Source organism: Stegodyphus dumicola, chromosome 10 (genome assembly GCF_044657685.1).
Source record: "Stegodyphus dumicola isolate Sdum_Otavi_A_Nest chromosome 10, ASM4465768v1".
NCBI lineage: Eukaryota > Metazoa > Arthropoda > Arachnida > Araneae > Eresidae > Stegodyphus > Stegodyphus dumicola.
In genome coordinates, this window is record NC_140777.1 from 142,344,321 (window position 1) to 142,366,643 (window position 22,323).

The 22,323-nt window shown below is 32.8% G+C and overlaps 1 protein-coding gene and 1 long non-coding RNA gene across 3 annotated transcripts in view; one reads left to right on the forward strand and one right to left on the reverse strand.

The window, feature by feature from the left end:
* The window catches only part of LOC118186860 (uncharacterized), a 107,133-nt gene extending 100,450 nt beyond the window's left edge, over positions 1 to 6,683 (reverse strand). The window contains exon 1 of one of the 2 annotated variants that reach the window (XM_035357025.2): positions 6,554 to 6,683. In XM_035357025.2, the coding sequence (XP_035212916.2) occupies positions 6,554 to 6,586 (33 nt within the window). In that variant the 5' untranslated portion in view covers positions 6,587 to 6,683. Of the gene's footprint in view, positions 1 to 4,711; positions 4,807 to 6,553 lie in introns of those variants that run through there. The other variant, XM_085825625.1, reaches the window with a different exon arrangement.
* A 78-nt stretch (positions 6,684 to 6,761) lies between these two features.
* Positions 6,762 to 22,323, forward strand: part of LOC146995122 (uncharacterized) — a 30,254-nt gene continuing 14,692 nt past the window's right edge. The window contains exon 1 of the long non-coding RNA XR_015043571.1: positions 6,762 to 6,847. This is a non-coding gene — a long non-coding RNA (uncharacterized LOC146995122). The remainder of the gene's footprint in view (positions 6,848 to 22,323) is intronic.

Genomic DNA, 22,323 nt, shown 5'->3' on the forward strand with positions numbered 1-22,323 from the left:
AGCTGCAAAATTTTGCATTTTGATTATTGGTTTTGTATGCTGCAAACTTCTTTACCAACTTATAATGTACTCTCGATTATCCAGGCTAATACCGGAAAAGCAGGTCACCGATAATTGAAAAACACAGATAATTCAAACTATCAATTTTCATGCATATTGTGTTTATTTCTTTTAAAAAATCAGTAATTTTTCTCAGTTATTTGAGCTACCTAGAAGGGAAAGTGGTTAATGACTGCTGTAACGAAGAGCCTGGACTCGAATCTCGGATGGGTGCAATTTGTTCGCCCCTTCATAGTAGACAACGGTGCATACTTCTTAGGGACATCCATAGTAAAGAGGTCACCGCTTCTGGTCTTAGTAGTGACCAACGCCTATAAAAGGGTAAAGCCTCCCATTGGGAAGGGAAGGGAAACTTTTGTTTTTTGAGCGTTTAAATATTTGTTGATTATCACTGCATAATTTTCGAAATGCTATTTTATGATTTTATTGAAATCTCCTTCGGTTGACATAGTCCAATAATTTCAAGAGTTGAAAACTCAGCTTGAGATGGAATCACATTAAGAATCGTCGAACCATTTCTCAATGGTTTCCGGATCGACATTTTCTGAGAATATTACATTTTCAATTTTTTTTCCGGGCAGAACATCAGTTATTACTAAGATTTCTTAAAATTAGATAAAGTTTTGATTTCCACGTATATTACCAAGAATCTTTCTCCACGCTCGGACATGGCGCGAGTTTGTTTTTACACACTCTAGAGCGTAGCTCTGAGTATGCGTGCGGGGGTACAGCCACGCGCGGATAAGCCTCAAACCGGATAATCGAAAGTATATGTTATTTATAAATATATATCCTCCGTTAAGTTAAGTTATACAAGTTACGCTACCATGCTTGTAGCATCCCCCACCCGACCTGGCAAATGCAGCCAGTCCCCAAAACAAGAAACATTTCATTTTTTCACATCGTCTCTTAAAAGGTTAAATCTGAGAATATTCTGCATTCATACTAATTTAAATTTAACGCTAAAATGCCCTCAGCAAAATCTTTTAAAGTTTCTTGTACCTTCACACGATATATGGCGTGACCGCATAATGTTACGTTACGTGACATCAGGTTAGTCTACTTTGTCTTGTATCACTTACCTGGTCAAATAAATATTGCCTTGCAAGAAATTTAAGATTTTTAGTTTGTCTTCTATTCATATGTAAGGTTTCCAGATTGTTGCCACTCAAAGTGACGTAAGATTTTTAACTTTCCTTTCAAATAATAATTCCTTAATAAAATGAGTGACTTAAATGCAATAAAATCACTTCTTAGTAAGTTCTTTTATTCTATTTTAGTGGTATATCTAATTAATAAAAATTTTAAAACATTTTTTTTATAATATAAATTATTGATAATTCTGAACATTTGCGTCATTTTTATAATTAAAGAAAGACGGACGTTTCTAGCGCCCTATTTTAAGCATGAGTCTAATAGCGTGCTTGCCTTGTTTCAGGAAACAGTCTCAGCTTCCATCATGCAGAGGAATTCAGACAATAAAAACGTTAAACACTTAAAACTCCGTCTTGGGTCTGACTGTTCTAAAACAAGAATAGCCTACATAACGGTGTTTGGAGAGCTCTTTATGGAATGACATGAGTTAATTGCAGATGCTTTGTAAAAATTTCCTTTTTCCTAATGAAATTAGAACTACTTGTTTGATACGTTTAAAGATTGGAGCGCGTATAATCTCTCGTATTCTAAGTAGTAGCGTATTTTCTTTTGTTTATATAAAAATTGCTATTGCTGACTCACGATTTAATTCAAGCCATATCTACTAACATATCATGAGTAAGAGGAATAAAGCACTTACCATTGGCTAAAGACCCAGAACATCTTATAAGATGTTCTGGGTCAGTCTTATAAGATGTTCTGGGCGACAGTACGACTTTTGCCTAACATTTTTCCAAATTTGACTATGATCGCTTTCTCCTTTCACCCTGTAAGATATTTTTCCCGCCTTTTCAGCTTGCCTTCGTGGTGTAGTGATCAGCACGCTCGACGCGTATTTGAGAGACCCGTGGTTCAAGTCCAAGGAAAGGCGTTGCTCATTTTTAATGTCTCCTGCTTCGAAATAGCCTATTCTCTACAGTGGTGCAAAAACTGAAAAGATGGTGGATGATGATTCTCCACCACCAGGATTTGGCAACTAGGTCTTTTAATCCCCATTCGCCCTTTAAGGAGGAGTATATAAGGTATTTCTCCTGACTTCGTGGTGTAGTTGTCAGCACACTCGACGCATATTCGAGAAGTCCGTGGTTCGAGTCCCAGCGAGGTCATTGCTCATTTTTCATCTCTCCCGCTTTCAAAAGAAACCTAATGTCTCTACACCCCTACCAGGAATCTTTTTTAATAGCTTTCGGCTGGACATAATTTACTTTACTTTTCCGTTTCCTTTACCCTTTACTTTTACTTTTCAGTTTTTAAGTCTTCAGAATTCATCAGTTTCTTTGTCTAGTTCCCAAGCTCTTACCGGAGAACTAACTGAAAGGAAATTTTTAACTTTGAAGTAAGATTTTTTAAATTAAAAATCAAAACTGAAAATATATTTAATGAAGGAACAGAAATATGTCTTCCCTGATTTCTGTTCTTTTTTCAAATCTTAAATACCAAGCTAATAAAAACCTGGTTCCTTCTTTACTGGTTTTCAAGCCATGTTTAGAATTAATGCATTGTTTACATTTTTAATGGTAGTATTTTCGACTCAGTTCGTATGGAATTATTCAGTTCTTATAAATTCACAAACATGCGACCATTGAAACAGCATCTACTTTGTTTTCATGTACACTAATGTCTTCTTATAACACTTCATAAAATGCATGTACTACGTGTACGTTTACCTATTCCTTTTAATGCAGGTGCGTGGATTGCTATTAATACCCCCAGGAGCTCAACATGTTTTCCTGTCCTTACTATTAGACTTCACGGAATCTTCATATCATACGGTAGCATGACAGGAAGGTGCTCTGTTGTTAACAGCAAAATTCTGGTGTCCTGTCTATTAACCCCGTGTATTCTTACTTTTGTCCTACTGGTTTATGCTTCTATCGTGCCTGTACTGATAATGGCAAAATTCTGATGCCCTTTCCTATATCGCTAATGGTTAAAATACTTACATCGTTAATGTCAAAGTTTTGGTACCCTCTCTTATCTATTTTTACTCGTGTCCTGCTTACTCGTGTCTAATTTATAAATTCGCAGGAAATTTAATTTTTAACAAATTGTCTCTAACTATTTACTTACAATGAATATTTATTTAACTTCCTGGTTATCAGATATAAAATATTTGAAACAAGAAACCCTTAGATGGCTTGTGATGAAGACACGAATCCTAATAAAAACTGCGAAGGGTTAAGTAATATATTAGCATTTGTGACACTGTCAAGTTTCAGTTAAAAATGGAGGGAAAAAGTATTCTTTTTTTTAAGGCACAATAATATTAATTAATTATTATGTGAATAATTCGTGAATATAAGCTACAAAATTCATCATTTTACTTATTTCATATTTTATCCATTTGATTAGCCAAATGCAAAGATTTAAAAGAAACAAAAAAAGTCATCAGCGAAAACAATGTTTATCATTTGGCTGGCTTGAAAGCTTGTCACGGTCTGCCCTGTGAACGATAAAACACTTCTACTACTTCTTTCGAGCTTAGCCCAGCAGGTGCAATACGGTCTGATTCACTTCAGTGAACTTACTTCTTTCTCCGAAAACCCATTTGAAAGAAATATAAATTCAAATTAGATAAAAAGTGCAGATTTGAGAACTTCCCAAGCGATGACTAGAGTTCGATGTTGTAAAGCTTTCGCTGCAATAATTGAATAAATAAAAAAGTAAAAAGGACGGAGATCGAGAAGACACGGTATTAAGGCGCAGCATTTAATTACTTTTTTCAGTTCTGGAAGGGCTTTATTTGCATTCATGCATGCGTAATTCTTTAAGTCGTGACAAAGGCAATCAAAAACCTACCTGGTTTATAAACCAATCTTGAAAATAAAACTGAAATCACACAAAGTGTTTCAGGTATATGTTAATCGTATGAGAATTACAAAATCTTAATCAGAATGACTAAGTAAACAGTTATTTTTAGATTATTCTTCTTAACTTCACGTCACATCTTTTATATCTGCCAAATGTGTACTACGTCGTCAAGTCATATCAGCCTGAAAGCCGCTAATTTCATATTTTCCAAGGGAAATAATGTCGAAATTTCTGATTTAAGCCTAAATTTTATTAAAATCCAACCGAGTCACGGTCAGAGGCGTAGCTAGGGTCTTCAGCGCCCGTGAACAGCTGAAAGCTTCGCGCCCCCTCCTGTTTGCTAAGAATAGAAAATGTTAAATTCTAGCATTTAATAACATCAGTTTGGCTTCCCTGGATACTGCGCGCAGGGACAGATCTCCCCCCTTGATCTCTTCTAGCTACGTCCCTGGTCACGGTATTAAAATATAAAGAGAAAGAATAACAAAAAAGTATCGGATAAAGACTTCATAAAACTTTTACAACTGTATAACTTGATGTACGATATTAATTGCTCGAAGCACCATTCTGCGATGGATAATTATTCAAAAAATTTTGAATGAGAAATTGTGAGTTATATTCAGAGCAAAAAAGTTATTCTAAGCATTATAAAAGTCAAAACAGATTAAAACGAAGTTTAATTTACCAATAATAGTATGTTTTGAGATTCACTTCTAGATCCGAAGTACATGTTTTGGGATGAATCCATTTTATTATTGCAAATTATCAAAACTCGTCTGACTGCCGTAAAAGGGAGTTATCTCAGACTTGCTGGATGAAAGCAAAGTTTAAATAGGTTCTGTGGACTTTGCGACGTATAGTTGTGAAATATTAATACTTTCAGATCTGAGATAAAATATAGCAGTGTCTATCCTTCACATCATTCGTCATTCCGATGCAAATATTATCCGAGACTGAATGATATAAGTATTGAAAGGGTTATGTCTATAGAAAGTCAAGGTAACTATAAAATATTGTTTACAAAACAGAGCTTGTTAATGAAAGAAATATTAGCTAAATAAGATAAAATCCACCCAGAATTAATAATACTTAAATTAACTAGGCGTTTTAATATGAATCGATCTACAGTGCTTAAGATACTATTATGAGCAGAAAGCTACAGCTATTTTACTGTAGAATCATCCAAGTTCCTTCAGGTAACTTTTCTATGGCGTACATAATTTCTTGAATATCTTTTAAGGTATTTCTCCCTCCTTCTTGGCATGCCTTCGTGGTGTGGTGGTCTGCACACTGAGCGCGTATTCTAGAGGTCCGCTGTTCGATTCGCAGCGAAGGCGTTTGCTCATTTTTCATCTCTCCGGCTTTTCCAATTAACCTAATGTCTCTACAGTGGCGCCCGAACTAGAAGAATGTTGGATGATTATTTTCCTTACCCAGGATTTGGCGATTGGGTCCCCTAAAAACCCTAGTCGCCCTTTAAAAGGGGAGTAGTACGTAAGGTATTTCTCCTGCCTACTTGGCATGCCTTCGTGGTGTGGTGGTCTGCACGCTGGGCGCGTATTCCAGAGGTCCGCTGTCCGATTCCCGGTGAAGGCGTTTGCTCATTTTTTCATCTCTCCGGCTTTTCCAATTAAACTAATGTCTCTACAAACTATTGAGAACAAATGAAGCTGGGAATCTGTTCATATAAAGTACATTGCAGATTCATGAAAAAATCTTTCTCGTTAAATTGATCTTTAGCAGGCACAGCGGTTATATGCGGTTGACGTTATATCTCTTTGTAGGTTGTTTTCACAGACATCTGACAAATACGTGGATGAGCAAATTGGACATTCACATTATTCCCTCACATCTTTTGCCCGGAAGGCTGACTGGACACGCATGTGATACTTCTGTAAAATTTAAAGCCTAATTTCTAGCAAATCCAGATTTAAAACATTTAAACTAAATGATTGGTTGGTAAATAATTCAATATAATTTGTACTTCGAAACTACTCTGTTTTTTAAAAAAATATTCAAATGATTATAATGTTATGTAATGCTATGCATTTAATGTTACGCATATAACGCTATGCATAGCTATGCATATAATTTGCTATATTAGCCACGTGTGAAAGAAATAAAAAGCATTTGCATATTATTTGTAATATAAGAAAAATCTTTTTTCTTATACATTTTATTATAAAAGACTAGTTGAGTTAAAACATTTAAACTAAATGATTGGTTGGTAAATAATTCAACATAATTTGTACTTCGAAACTACTCTGTTTAAAAAAATATTCAAATGTTAAATCTCAATTGTAAGTTACTATAATATATGAAAAATACTTAGAAATACTATTATTTTTGAAAATAAAAAATGCATAATTCTAAAATAAAAAATTAATGAATTTAATTTATTCCAACTTTATTATCATCTCATACATAATAAAATATTTCAATGACTATAAAATTAATAATAATTCAAAATCTTCCAAAATCTTTCAAAGGTTTTCACAACAGAATTAATAAAAACATATCCACTCACCCAACATAGTACACTATTCGCCATTTGGTCCATGTTGTCCGAACAACAAAAATGTTCAACTTTAACTAAATCTTCCCTAAGTTTGAAATGACTATTTATTGACCTACTCAGAGAACCTATCCCAACCCAAGGCGAGGGGAAAAGAAAACGAAACCAGGATGATTACAGGATGATTGACAAAGTTCAGCGCTTTCTCTGTGAAGGTAAACAGCTATCCATATTCAAGAAGAGATTATTCTTGGCACTTTTCTGAAAGCGAGGATGTGAGGAGGAAAATGTGCAGTAGTCAGTTGGGTACGTATAACCCGAGATAAATTGCTTTGTTCTATTATGTTAGAATATTACGTAAAGGGCGCTTGCTTAAGGGAAAGTTGGAGAACGGAATGGGGGGGGGGGAGAAAAAGGGCGTTCTGTTTCCACTTTGCAACATAAAGTTCCGAGTTTTTCCTTCCTCGTTTTTGTGAGAAGGACGTTAGGACATAATAAGTGGTTGTTTTAAAACTGAATAAATTATGTTTGCGAAAGATTTTATGCTTTTTTTTTCAATCTCTAAAGATTGTTATTCAAACGAAATTAAAAGAAAAACCATATTATTCCAAAGAAAATGTTTAAATCAAAGAGCTTGCAGAAATAAAAGATATAAAAATATGGTTTCATTGGTAGCATATTTATTTTGTACAGTAGTATATTTCCTTTCTTAGACCTTTTAGGATTCCTGAAGTTTATATTTTTGGAAAAACATAACATAGCATAGAACATCTGCATAAGAGTTCAGTGAGCTCTCTCTAAATCGATTAGTCGATGATTTTCGTCTTCTCTTGGGCGGTTGTATAAGAAAGCTGATACTCATCGCCGATACTCAGTTACAATCGCAGAAATACGTGTTAGCCATTTCCAGAGGCGGTCGCGAAGAAGAGGATCATTTTACTTTGACTATTGTCATACATCAGACCCCAAAAAAAAGCGTTATCGCGTCGTTCTCTTTAAATCTAATGAGTATATTGTTCATTCTTTCATTTTATTATTCAAATGTGTTGCTTTTTCGTTCATTTTAAATCAAATGAGACATTTTTTCAATCTCTCTCATTCTAATTCAAATGAATTGCAAAGTAATTCATTGCGTAAAAATCAAAATCGTTTAGCAGTGGAAATATATAATAAATTTCTTCTCAAATGTCTAATAAATTCTTTCGCATTTTCTCCAAAATAGACTTTTGTCGACATTTTTATGACAAAAATTAATAGATATATCCTAAACTTTCATAAAAAAAAGGAGTGAGAAATGGTATTGTTTTGCAGAATAGCTGCAGAATCTCTGAATACACAAGCTGTTCGTATATGTTTTAGGCGACTTTGCTTTGCTATTACAAAAAATCGTCTGCTTGGAAATTTTTGTTTTTTAAAGGCAAAGATATTTTTGAAAGTATAAATTATCATTTGCTGCTTGACAGATTTAATTCCATGCGAAATGGACGTTTTAAAGAAGAACTGGATGGAAGGCTATGCTTGTGTTCTTACCGAAAATGTTGTTCGTATCTGGTTAGTAAAAAATGTGACGTGAACACCACACGACTTCCTTCTATGGCTGTTAAATTTTCCAATTAATTTCTCGTTCAATTAATTTTCTTCTTAATTCGCGGCAAAGAAAAACGACATAAAACTTAAAATACCTTCATTAAAAAACTTAAAATACCAAATACAGTTACAACAGTAAAAAAAAAAAAAAAAAAAAACAATTTTTACGACTAAATTAGAGTTTGTATATAAAAACAAGCAATGCGGCCAGCGGGTGAGAAGGTAGATTTTTTAGTGCACAAAACTAAAAGTTTACTTTGTTCCCACTCAACAAAAAGACGAAGGTACAGAAAAACTGACTTAATTTATTATTCCGCTAAGTTGCAAATGTAAACAAATATGGCTTTTATGGGGAAAAAAATACGCTTAGCCGCACTTAAACAGCTTTTAAATTGTTAATAATTCTACAACTACTGCATGCAGAGTAACTAAAAAACCTTAACTCGTACATAAGAACAACAAAGTTCAATCATTTTTAAAGCAAAAAATGCCCAATTTACCAAAAAAAAAAAACAGAGCTCACGGAGCCAAGTAACATACATACACACACACGCACGTATATATATTACTTGGTGAGGCCGATTGCAACCAAAAAAGGAGGTGCACAACTGCATGTTATAGCAATCATATATACAAAATTTCAATGTTCTGAGGCTACTCGTTTTTGAGTTATGCGAGATACATACGTATAGAAGCCACGAAAAAATCTCTTCTGAATCATTTAAATCCATTTTGGGAAAAAGAGGCCTTTATTCTGTCCTTATGTACAGATGTCACGCAAAAACATCATTAAATTGCATTCAATACCGGTCAAAATAGATGTTTTCGTTGAAATATGAGCCCCGGATTTTTTGTGGATTACAATACTTCCTTTACTTCGTACAAGGAAGTAAAAAGCTGCTAAAGCTATGGTTTTGCAATATGTAGAGCCATGTGTCGACTGTAAAGAAGTGATTAATAATGGTTTGAATCTTTGAACGCTAGTTTTTTATAGTGCTGTAGGATGGGGCTTTATTGCTGTATAAAGAAATAAGTTCATCGAAATACTTTTGTCTTGATAATCCACGTCGAAAATTATGAAAAATAATCGCACGAAAATGTTCACGAGTCAATTCCATTTTTTGCCCGAGATGAATTTTTTAGTTTATTTTAGCAACACAAATCACGCTAAAATGGCAAAACGTTCTGAAGAAGTTATGATTATAAATATCAAACTTTCGATTGGAATCGTCCGTGGTCGCTCAACAGCACTTACTGTTGCCAAGGCCCGAAATATAAATAAATAGCAACCTTCATATTAAACTCGGCCGCTTAATAAATTCAAATGCGTTTGGAACGGAAGTAATTTTAATAGGCGGTTGGAACTGTAAATATAATTATTAAACTATAAATATAAATGTGATTATATATTATATGTAATTATACTTCACGGACTAAATTTCTGTATTGAATTAAATTCATGTACTAAATGGAATTTAATTCTTAATAAGTATGGACGCTATATTAAAGTTGTATTCATAAATTTCAGGCGCAAATTATGCACAGATTTCAAATCTTTCTTAAATAAAAATCTTTAATAAAACGTCAAAGCTTTTTGTTCCTTTTCATTACTGTTCTTTCATGAAGGATTTGTGAGATACGCGGAAATTTAGGACTCCTTCCATCCCTAGTTTTAAGCATGGAAATTTTGGATATTTACAAAATCATCAACAGAATATTATGAACCATTACTAAGAACATTGACTGCAAAGCGTAGAAAAGAAATTTTATTTTATAGAGAAATTTAGTTCATTCTCATTTGAAATAAACTTCCTGTTTTCACTATCTTGTACACCAAAGAATATACATCCACTGTTCAAACTATAGTGAGTAACAATAAGATACGATTTCTAAGTAGTATATGTAGAGGAAAGTATAAAAATATCCCACAATATTTGAAGCAGCATTTATCAATAATTGCTTACGTAGTAGGTACTTTTATATTTAGCAGCAACAAAAAATTGGGTAGCTTGTTTACAAAGCGCTTAATAAGTCTTTCGTAGTATCAGGGAGCAAATCTTGCTTTGGTGGAACCTCTGTCTTTGAAAGCGAGCAGTAGCAACACCTTTCGAAATAAAGCATTTTTATCTCCAATGCGCGAGACTTGTATACTGACTGAATATATAAAATTAATTTTAATTACATGGTTTTTAATCAGATGCGCATATGTAATTCATGTGATTAAAAGAGTTCTTTGAACATTTGTAATATTTTTTGATCGCATGTGATTAACAACAAAACCATGGCACTGTTAACAATTACATTTCTTATGCTCCTTGAAATTCTGGTAATGTTCTAATACATTTTGTATACGACAGCCCTATGATTACATTCATAGTGACATCTGATCAAAAACATTTTGATAGCTAAAAATTCCTTTTTATACTTTAGTGAATTTGATAAAAAATTGTGCATTTATATAGTGTATTATTAACTGTTTATTTATAAGAGCTTTTTACATATTTATCAATTTTTATTCTACATAATGCATAATAAAGAAATAAAATCGCTTAATATGAACATAGAAAAATTACTCTTTCTTATCTGGTGTAAGGTTATACTCATTTGATTTATATTTCTGCTTGATTTAGGATTTGCAAATTAAAATAATAAATTTCCTAAATGCGAAGGATTTTAAACCTTGTGATTTCAAAATCTATCATTTTAGTAATTGCGTGAAAAGCTGCCAAAATTCGACAAATTAAATTAGAAATTTTGAAAATTTTTCACTTTGTAGTCAAAATTTCTACGGGTCCAACTGCGTAAACATCCGGATGTTGCGATGATTACTTTGATCATTAAATAAAAATCCATGAAAAAAGCTCAACATGAAATAAAATATATCTGCATCAAATTTAGGAGAAACTGTGTTATTCCAAATCCATATATGTGAAAGTTTTCAGTAAAATCGGACTGGTAAACGATGATCGAATATTAATTTCAGATTTAGCAGTTTACTGAAAACGTGCAAAACGTTTCAAGTTCATTTAAATAAAGGGAATGTTTATTAGAGTAAAGGAAATTATTTCACACATTTTTGATTAAAATTGGAAAAGTAATTTTTAATTAAACAAAGGAGCAAAAGGGAGCCAACCTAAGACACCTTTAAGCGGATTAAAATAGTTCATTTTTATTATAGCTCTCCTAGCCACATATTGTTTTGGAAAGTTTAATTTATATTATTTTTTCTTTTTTAATCTTTTTACTTCCTTGTACGAAGTAAAAAGTATTGTAATCGCGAAAAGTTTCAGGCAGCATATTTTGACTGCTATCGAATGCAATTTAACGATGTTTTTGCGTGATATCTGTACGTAAGGACAGAATAAAATACTCTTTTCCTTCAAAAAAATTATAAAACTGCTTTAAAATTAATTCTGAAGATAATTTTTCGTGGCGTCTGTGCGTACGTATCTCGCATAACTCAAAAACGAGTAGCCTCAGAACGTTGAAATTTTGTATATAGGACTGCTATAACATGTTAGATGTGCACCTCGTATTTTGGTTGCAATCGGCCGCACCAAACGTATATAAATATATTTATATATATATATCCACTCTGTTACCCGGCTCAGTGATCTCAGTTTCTTTACTCTTATATGTTGGTAAATTGTAAATTTTTTTGCTTTAAAAATGATTGAATTATGTTGTTTTTAACTTCTGGTTAAGGATTTTATGCCTTTAGTAAATTTGTGTGCAATATTTTTAGAATTATCAGCAATTTTAAAGTTGTTTAATTGCCGCTAAGCCTGTTTTTAATGGCGGCCATTGATGTTTATATTTGAAACAGGAGACTAGTGGATTTGTTGCCAATCTAGAGAAACTTAGCTTCCCAGCAACAAAGATAACGCATTCATTTATTATTGCCAATTAAATCATGCTTAATTCTTTCTGGAATTTTTTCGAGGAAATAAGCGTTTGAGATTTACTTCGTAATTTTTAATATAGATATTTTGAGTTTTTATGTATTTTTGCCTTCTCGCGAAGTGAGAACTGAATTAGTTAAATGAGAAATACTCAATCGTCTGTGAAAAACTGTTTCTGTTTTGTTTTGTTTGCTTAATTTCTTTTATACATAGTTCTAGCGTTATTATAGTATTTGAATAGAACATGTGGCAACGATTAGATAATTCTTTAAACGATATACATTTTGTGCATTCTGAGTTATAATATGAACGAAATATAAAACTGTTAAGTAAACCTAGCGCCAGAGTGTCGCTATGGTAAACAAAGTGAATTTTAAAGAATGCGTTTATTCTATTGTGGTTTATGCGCTGTCGGTTTAATTCAATCTAATAAGTTTAAATAAAATGCAAGAAAAAATGCGTATAATTTAATATTCCGTACAAGGAAGTCATGTGGTGCCCACATCAGATTTTTTCTGAATAAATTTATTTCGCAATTCTAAATGAATGCTATAGATTGCGTCACTTGTGTAATATCTTATTTTATTTTCATTTAGGCTGTCTCTTTTTTATGATTATTATCTTTATTATGAGCAATATATAGATATATGTATATTTATATTGTGTGAGTAATAGAAAGGATTGTTTCACCCAGACTCAAACATACATCAACCATGTTTTATGTATGTCAAGGTGTGGTATCTGGACAGCGGTCAGATCCATTCTTTCGGGTCAGTGCTGCTAAAGCCGTAACATGAACACGGTTGACGAATACTTCTTTTTTCTATTTTTTCCTCGTCACTTCCCCATAGAAGTGTCCATATCTGTCACGTAGTTTCGCCACCATTGTTTGAGCAATTGTCATTTCCAAGTCATTCGTTACCAGGTTAATTTGCAATTGCACTGAGTAGTATGCATTGATTTTATTGATTTCTATAGCACATGAATTTGGTTGCACAAAAATGTTTTTCCGAAACAGTATCAGAAAATACTTTAACTTATGACTGACAGGAATTTTAAATTCAAAATATTGGGATGAAATCTCTTTATTAATTGTCTTCTGCTTTTGAGGATAAAAGCAATTGTAACAAATAATCGGATTGGTAGTCAGTGACAACTGCCCATTCACCGAAACATAAAATTCGAATCTGGAGCAATTCACTATTGTTTACTAGTATAATATTTAACTGGAATGGAAATACTTGAGATATCCTTATATATGTATAGTCCTGTCGATGGTCTAACAGGAGATGGAATGACGTGAAGAGATCTTTGACTCCATGATTATTCCATGGGCAAACTTAGTTGCAAGATACATACAGTGCGTCTATAAGCTCTAAAAGTTTAAAGTTTGTAAATATCGAAACTTAATAAAGAAGCAATATTTTTATAACTTATTCTTTAATATAAATCCCTTATAAGTCTATAAAACACTTGGCACGTTCATTCATCCGTAGATAGTCGCTGAACACTGGTAGTTCTGTCCGAGGTTCGAATCTCGCGAACGGGCTGGTGCATGGGCGTTTCCATGGTTTTCCCCTGGTGTAACGTCTATACTAGGTAGTTTCCCTTAGAAAGTCCTCCACGAAGGCATCCCTCCCATTAGGCAGATAGCCCTCGAGGCTTTGCCATGATCACACAAAAAAGAACAAACATTAATCCGTAGAGCTGATTTTTACTTCCTTGTACGAAATAAAGGAAGTACTGTAATCGCGAAAAATTCCGGATATCATATTTTAACGAAAATATCCGTTTTGACCCCTCTCGAATCCATTTGAACGATGTTTTTGCATGACATCTATACGTACAGATAAAATAAAGGAGTCTTTTTACAAAAACGGATTGCAAAATAAATTTAAAAATGGATTCAGAAGAGATTTTTTTTTTCTTGACGTCTATACGTATGAACGAACGTATGTATTCAGCATAACTCAAATATTAGTAGCCTCAGAGAGTTGAAATTTTGTATATGGTGCTGCTGTAACATGTAGTTGTGCACCTCCCTTTTTGATTTCAATCAGCCGCATCAGAAGTATATAAATATACACATATATGTATATAGAGAAAGGAATCCACTCTGTTACCCGCTCGGTGAGCTCAGTTTTTTAATTCTTATATGTTCGCAAATTATGAATTTTTTGCTTTAAAAATGACTCAATTATGTTGACCTTATGTTAAGGTTAAGGTTTAATGCCTTTAGTTAATCTCCATGCAATAGCTGTAGAATTATCAACGATTTAAAAGTTGTTTAATTGGTACTAAGCCTAACGAAGCCGCCATTTCTTTAGATTTGAAACTCTTAATATAAAGTGAATTAATTCAGTTTGTGCATTAACTTCAGTATCTTTTGCCGAGTGGAACCCAAACATAAACCTACAGGTTTGTGTGCCAAAAACCTGTCTTCATGCCCACCTGCCGAATTGAGTTTTTTTCCCTAATCCTATTTTACTGTAAAAAAATTTTTGTAAACTGTTTTTTAACTTTGTTTTGTGTTTTATGTTTTTAATGAAGATGTTTTGAGATCTTGCGTATTTTTGCCTTGCCGCGAAGTAAGAACTGAATCAATTGAACGAAAAAAATATTTTTGATAAAATCCCAAGTAATAAGTTTTATATGAAATGACGCAAAAAATGTGCATCATTTAATAGGCTGTATAAGGAAATCATTTGGTGTTCATATCAGATATTTTTTAATTCTGTTGACGTCTATTTCAGACTACTTTCAAGAGATTATAGTCTATTAAGGTTATTTTATTATTTCCAAGCAATTATAGTCTATTAAGATTATTTTCAAGAGATTATAGTCTGTTAAGATTATTATCAAGAGATAGTAGTATGAAGGTGTCATCCCGGATGATTAACGAGATGGTTATGAACATGCTTTTTTTAGTAAAAAGTATCCGATGAAAATGTAATCAGGCCAAAGCGCGTTGTCGAGCTTCAGAAACAAGTCAAAAAGTCTCTTCAGAAGTCTTTACAACATATGGAGTTCATGATTTGTCCTTCAGGGACTCTCCCCTTGTGAGTTTGCCTGGTCAGAATGTGACTCAAGATTTCCGAAACCAAAATTTCTGTGGCTGTGATACATATTCTGAATCCCAAGCAGATAATAACCATTTTGTCTTAAACTCATGAGTGAACACGAAATTTCATCTGCAGTCATAATTCGTTAAAAAAATCTTAGTGTCCGCCATTTGGTTCAAGTTACAATAGAGAAATACAATTTTCTGCAGTCTGTGAGCGACGGACCAAATAAGACCAAATAGTTTTTCCAAGATTTCCCACCGTAATGTCTTGGAAATGTCTTTGTTGATACTAAGCTCATCAACCGTCACTCGTCGTCTCTACTTTTTAGCTACAATAGTTGAGCTGTTCCAATGTTTTCCTTCTTTCTAGTCTGCGAAGGGCGACAACTCCTGGCTGTACTGTTAATATCTTCATCTTTGTCAAGAAACTATCCCATAATAACGAAAAATATTTGTGTTGATGATTTATCGCCATATACTTTACTCAACATTCCAAATGTCTCTATTGCAGATTTTCTCCCTTAACAGCAAATATTATCGCTATTCTTTTTCAAGTTTCAAGTTCTTGATAGTAAATGTTCATTGAATCAAGCGAACGATTAACTGCATGGAAAACTCTGTTAGTAAGCAAACGATATTTTAGTAAAAGCATGTTGAGATATCATAGTAATAAAAGGTGTGGGTTATTGTTTGTCAAGTGTGATGGATATGTTAAAACATTACTCTTAAAACTCTGCAATGGTACAATGTATTTTGAACTTAGAAGCGGAAAATCTCCTCCGCAGCAGAGAGTATTTAAACACTGGCAGTTCGATTCGAATATCGGAGAATGGGTTAGCTGCATGGAGTTTCCCCAATGTGTAACGAGCCAGTTTGTCTTACAATGTCGTTCACGACCAACAAATTCTTTTGGAGATCAACTAATTCTTCTGTAGCTAACTGATCCCATAAGCACAACGTTACCTACTTGAATATTATTCCTTGCTTTAATGGTCAGATTCCTTTCAAGTTCACAGAGGTATTCGTTTCGGAATATCTTAGAAAACTATCTCGAACACTTTCGAAAAAGTATCGTATTCTTTTCTTCAAATGAGTTCTATCGACTGTGTCAAAATCAAGAATATAACAATCAGTGGAATTTGGCGTTTCAAGTAGGAAATATACCGGTGTTAATAGTAATTCTGTCGATTCTACGACAAATAAGTTTAATATCTCTTATTGAATGCATTCTCCCAATCATATAAAATCCTTGACATTTTCTCTTAATTTAGACTAGCACTCCCAAGAGTCCTTTATAATACATCTTTCATACTCCGTGTCATACGTTTTCACCATTCACAGTACCACGGTGCAAATGGTGGCTTAAAATTCCGTTTTATCTTCTTTAGTGCAATCTCTTCTTGAATGACATTCCACTCTTGTTTGAACAACCCTAGATTTGCCCACGAAGTTCGTTCTGTTTAACAGTGTAGATGACCGAAACTCTGCCTCTTGTAGCCATGAATCTTCACAAAGACGAATAAAAGCTTCTCCAATCAATGCACTTATTAACCCTAAATGTAACTCACGAAACACAGCGGAATAGGGCAATCCAGGCCTTTACTCCTCCCCGAACGGTAACAGGACCAGATAGATCCGCTTCTGCTACTTAAAAATGCGCCACTCTGCGCAATCTTTCAGGTGGAAGTGGCGCTGTTAGTGTCACCTGCATGGAATTCAACCAGACGTAACCTCATGAACAATCCTTCGCCCACGAGGTATACAAAAGCTTTTTCTCAGCTGCGGTAAGATTATTTCTATTCCAGCATGACTTTCTGACCTGTACGTATACTAAATTAAACGTCGGATAGAACTACAGGACCCTTAAAATCATTAATACTGTCTGCAAAGAGGATCCAATTAGCGCCCTTAACAGTCTTTCGTTTTTGTAGAATTTTATTGATCCTTGACCATTCTTCTCTTACCAAATGTAAGAATATTGCAACTTCCTCCTCAAAAAGTACGAATATACAAAAAATCATATGCATTTGCAGACACGTCGGAAAAGGTGCAGCATTTCAGCTTCGCTTCGTCTTGGCAACATTTGCCGGAGAATAAAAATATGTTCAACAAGAGAGAGGTGGTTTGACCATTCGATAGATCTTCCGAGAGTGGTTCATTACAACTAATTTTCCTTTTCCAGGCTTCTTGTAACAGTGGCTTTGGCAACAGCATTCCTGATCATGTAAAATCGATGGAATGGTACACGCTTTTGAACATGGAAAGTAAATTTAAATTTCTTTTAAATTTCTTTCTTGTAATTTCACTAAAGTATGCGGAGGAGCACAACTCAGTTCATCAGAGGTAGCATTCCAATTAAGATTGTAGAGACATTAGGTATTTTTTGGAAGCAGAAGAAGTGTAATTAAATATTACTCATGCTTTCGAGACGTGAGATACACAAGATAAATTTCATCGATGGGCCCAGTAGAACTGTCCACTTTTTTTTATTTTTTTAAATGCAGAGTGTACTTTTTCTTTTGAAACATACGATAAGACTATGGATCGCTGAAAAGGCGTTACGCTTTACTGAGTCAAATATGCTGAACCACAAGCCTCCTTTTATACTGGCAAGGCGAAGGAAATTTATTTAGTAACAATTTATTTAACTGATAACAAAATCAGTCCATGTGTATAATTAAAAAATCAAAAACGTTTATGGTGACTTAGCATTTCTTATTGATATTTCTATTCATATGACGCAATAAATTTCAGACAAGATTAGATCAAACAATTTTATATTTAATCTGTCATAGAATCTATTGGTATTTTATATGAAATTATCTTTATTCAGTTTTTAGATACTAAATAATGATGCATATCCCTTCCTATGTCTGCACATAATGCTGAAAAATACCGGCAACAGAATCTTCTTACATAAATTATAGCTGAAAATTATTGCTAATTATTTAGATTTCCTTTTCTTTGAAGATTTTTAACTTGATAAAGTAGTTAGTTAAGCTTTTACAAACGTTTTCATGCTCCATTTGAAAAATCCTAACGTCCATTACAGCCTTAACTGATTAATTTGAAATAAAATAAAAAAAAATAAAAAATAAAGATATAAATCAGACAGAAAATTTATTAAACTTCTAAATCTTCAAAAGTAATCTTTCCAAATGAATGAACATTTTTGTTGTCCCATCTTTTAATTAATTAATTAATTTCATGCAGCTTTAAGACTGGACTCACCGATTATAAAACCAGACATAAGCCAATTTGGTATCAAATATTCAAGCCCAGTTTTCTCAATGATTCTTTACTAAAAGAATAAATAATTTTCTTAGTATTGCATCTGACAAAAACTCAAATTTTTTCATGCATGCTTTTGTTTTTTATTCGTAATTTTCTAACATACACTGAACCCTCTATGAGATGATTATCTACGACTGCAGCCGAATTTAGTGTTTTAAAGAGTTAATTCTCAGAACCAGCCGCTTTTTCTCATATTGGGCTGCCTTCAGAAGTGGTCGTCTCAGGGAGGTGATAGCAAAGAGAAGGTTCGTTCATTGTATATACCATATTCTGTAAAATTTTCTAATATATTATGCTCTGATAACCAATTAGAAGGCAAATTTCGATTTATTCTTATTGAGGCGAGTAACAAAAAAATAAAATTGCATATGGAAATTTATGTACAAAAGTTTACTCGTCATTAGATCGGTTATAAATAGCAGCTAACACATGAATTAACGTAACTTGTAGCATTCAATGTTATTTAAACATGAAGTACTGATTGGAAGCAGAACAACTAATGTCACAGATGGCAGCATATTACTAAATGAAATTATTTTGAAAGTAGTGCTGCCATCTACAGGACAGCTATTGTACTAAATGAAATTTAACTAAAATAAATATAAGATTTAAGAATATAAATTTTAAGATTAGTTTGATTTCGGTTAAAAAAAAGATTTAATTAGTAAGTAAGTAAGCATCAGTTGCATTATTTTCTTTAGTTATAAATAATTTATTTACTTCAACTATGTGATCAGAAATATATATTTGTTACTAGTAGTATCAACGATTTCTTTATTTGTTGTTGTTTCTGCCAATTAATTCCATGCCTCATCTAAAATATGATGCACAGGGGATACATATATATATATTAGGATTTGCCACAAAATTTTCTTAAAATTCTCTCACTTGATTTTAATACTATCTTAGAAAGTTCTTGACGGAGGCATCTTTCCTCCTAAATCAGATAGTCTTTGAGCGCTAGAGTAACCGTAATTGATAAATGCAAAAACTACAAAATATGGGTTCCTGTACAAGTTTTCTTTTTAGGTTCAAAATAGCTAATTCAACCTGATGAATTTTTTGACTGACCCTGCAATGAGTTCAGCCACATTACTTTAATACCTGAAACTATGTAGTGAAAATATGACTTTGAGAGTTTTAAAGTTCCAGATAATTTTTATAGTTATGTTACTAAAAGTGAAAAAAAAAATAGTTCCTTAACCACTTTTCTCTTTTAGTTAGAGAAAATAGGTATCCCTAATTGAAAGTAATTTATTCAGAAAAGGCATAAGGCTAGTTGCATGAAAATAAAGCAGATTTTCGCATTTTTTTTCTAACACACACACAGAAAGAAGGGGAAAAAAGGGGGGAAAAAGAAAAGAAAAGAAAAGAAAGAAATCTGTATTCTGTATTTTGGAATCTTGCGGGCTAGCGTCTTTAACTAGAGTAGTAGAGTCCACAATTTGATAGTTGTTTCTTGTTAAATATATGTATTTAAAATGAATTTAACAAATATTCTCTATTCGTATAAAGCAAATTTAAAGTTAATTAAAATTCAAATAAATGATTATTGCTGCGAACTAATTTACAATATCATTTAAATTCTGAGAGCATATGTAAATTAAGTGCACGTATCTAAAACCATGAATAAATATATAACATTCTAAAAAATTCATCCTATTTTTTTTTTTTTTTTTTTTTAATTTCTAACACTAAATTAATTTGCAGTAGTGAATAATTATTGAGCAGGCAAGAGACTGATCTTACCAAGGGTAAGTTGCTTCCAAACCTTCAATCACTCAATTAGTGTTCCGTCATCCTTATAGGGATGGATATAGTAATATTCAAAACCAAAAGTAAAGCAAATACAGTGAATTACTAAAAAATTTAAACAAAAGGAATTTTGAGAAATTTAGAAAGCATATTGACTAAGAATCAAAATAATAACTAAATGTAAATTGCCAATGTAAAAAGGGTAGAAAATGAAAGTTTTCTAGAAAAACCAAAGTAATTTAGAAACCTTTGCCTATTTGAAAACTTCTCTGACACGAATTATGCATGTAATTAAAAAATAAACTATATATGCAAATTAATTTAGTGTAAGAAAATTTTTTTTAAAAATTTTTTAGGGTTAATTTTTTGGAATGTTATATATTTATTTATTCATTGCTTTAGACACTTGCAATTAATTTACATATGCTCTCAGAATTTAAATGATATTGTCATTTACTTGTATGCAATTAAAATATCATAATTTAAAATTTAAATTTTAATTGACTTTATACGAATAGAGAATGTTAGTTAAATTCAAATTTCATTTCTTGCAGCAATGGCGCAAGATAATTATTTAAATTAAATTTAATATAACTTTGCTATTTATTCTTATGAAACAATTGTATTTAAAATGATAAACACAGAAATATATTTCAGTTATTTCATTTCTTTTTCTTTTACTAATTTGTAATATTTTTGGTAATGTCAACTGGTGTCGAGGTTATAATCCTTTTTTCAATAGCTCAGAATGCAACGACATAAACAGAAGAACCAAAAATATTCTAGTGAAAATATGATCACTGAAGTTCTGTTCCAGGTTATTTCTTTTTACCTCCTTCTGCGAAGTAAAGGAAGGATAGTAATAGCAAAAAAATTCGGATATCATATTTCGACGAAAATATCCATTTTGACCACCTTCTAATCCATTTGAACGATGTTTTTGAGTGATATTTCTGAGTACGGAGAGAAAAAATGACTCTTTCCCAAAACGGATCGTAAAATGGATTCCGAAGAGATTTTTTTGGTGACGTGTGTTCGTACGTATGTATGTATCTCGCATAAGTCAAAAAGGAGTAGCCTCCGAACGGTGAACTTTTGTATATGGGACTGCTATAACATGTACTTGTGCATCTCCCTTTTTGGTTGCAGTAGGCCGAACCAAAAGTAGATAAATAAATATGTATATATAATTAGAAAACCTCTATATACCATCTCCAGGAACAAAAATTCAATTAAAACCATTAAAGATTATAAGAAAAAATTTGTTTAGTCAGTGTTATAATTAGTATCATAAATGAGTACTTTCTAGACCTCTATTGATTTAAAAACATAACCCAATGTGTTACCGGGTCTGTTAGCTCAGTTTTTGATTCTTATATGTTGATAAATTGTGCATTTTTTGCTTTAAAAGTGATTGATTATGTTGTTCTTATACTCTGGTTGAGCTTTTTATACTTTTAGTTAATCTATATGCAATAGTTGTAGAATTATCAAAAATTAAAATTTTTTTTAAGTGTTACCTAGCCCAACGAAGGCGCTATTTGTTTACATTTGAAACTCTTAGTTAGTAGAATAGCGGATTAAATAAGTTCCTGCACCAACTTCAATGTCTTTTTGCTGAGTGGGAGCAAAAGTAAACTTTCAATTTTGTGCACCGAAAACTTTGTCTTCCTGCCCTGAGGTCGAATTGCTTGTTTTTACGTTTTCTGTATTTTACAGTTTTAAAGCAAGATGTTTTGAATTTTTATGTATTTTTGCCTTGCCTAGAAGTGAAAACTGAATTGACTGAATGCGAAATACACTGAAGTGACAAAAGTCATGGGATACCTCCTAATATTTTGTCGGTCCTCCTTTTGCCCGGCGAAGTGCAGTAACTCGACGTGGTATGGACTTAACAAGTCGTTGGAAGTCCCCTGCAGGAATATTGAGCCATACTGCCTCTATAGACGTCCATAATTGTGAGTGTTGACGGTGCAGGGTTTTGAGCACGAATTGACCTCTCGATGATGTCCCATAAATGTTCGATGGGATTCATGTCGGGCGATCTAGGTGGCCAGATCATTCGCTGGAATTGTCCAGAATGTTCTTCTAACCAATCCCGAACAATTGTGGCCCGGTGAAATGGCGCATTGTCATCCATAAAAATCCCATCGTTGTTTGAGTACGTGAAGTCCATCAAT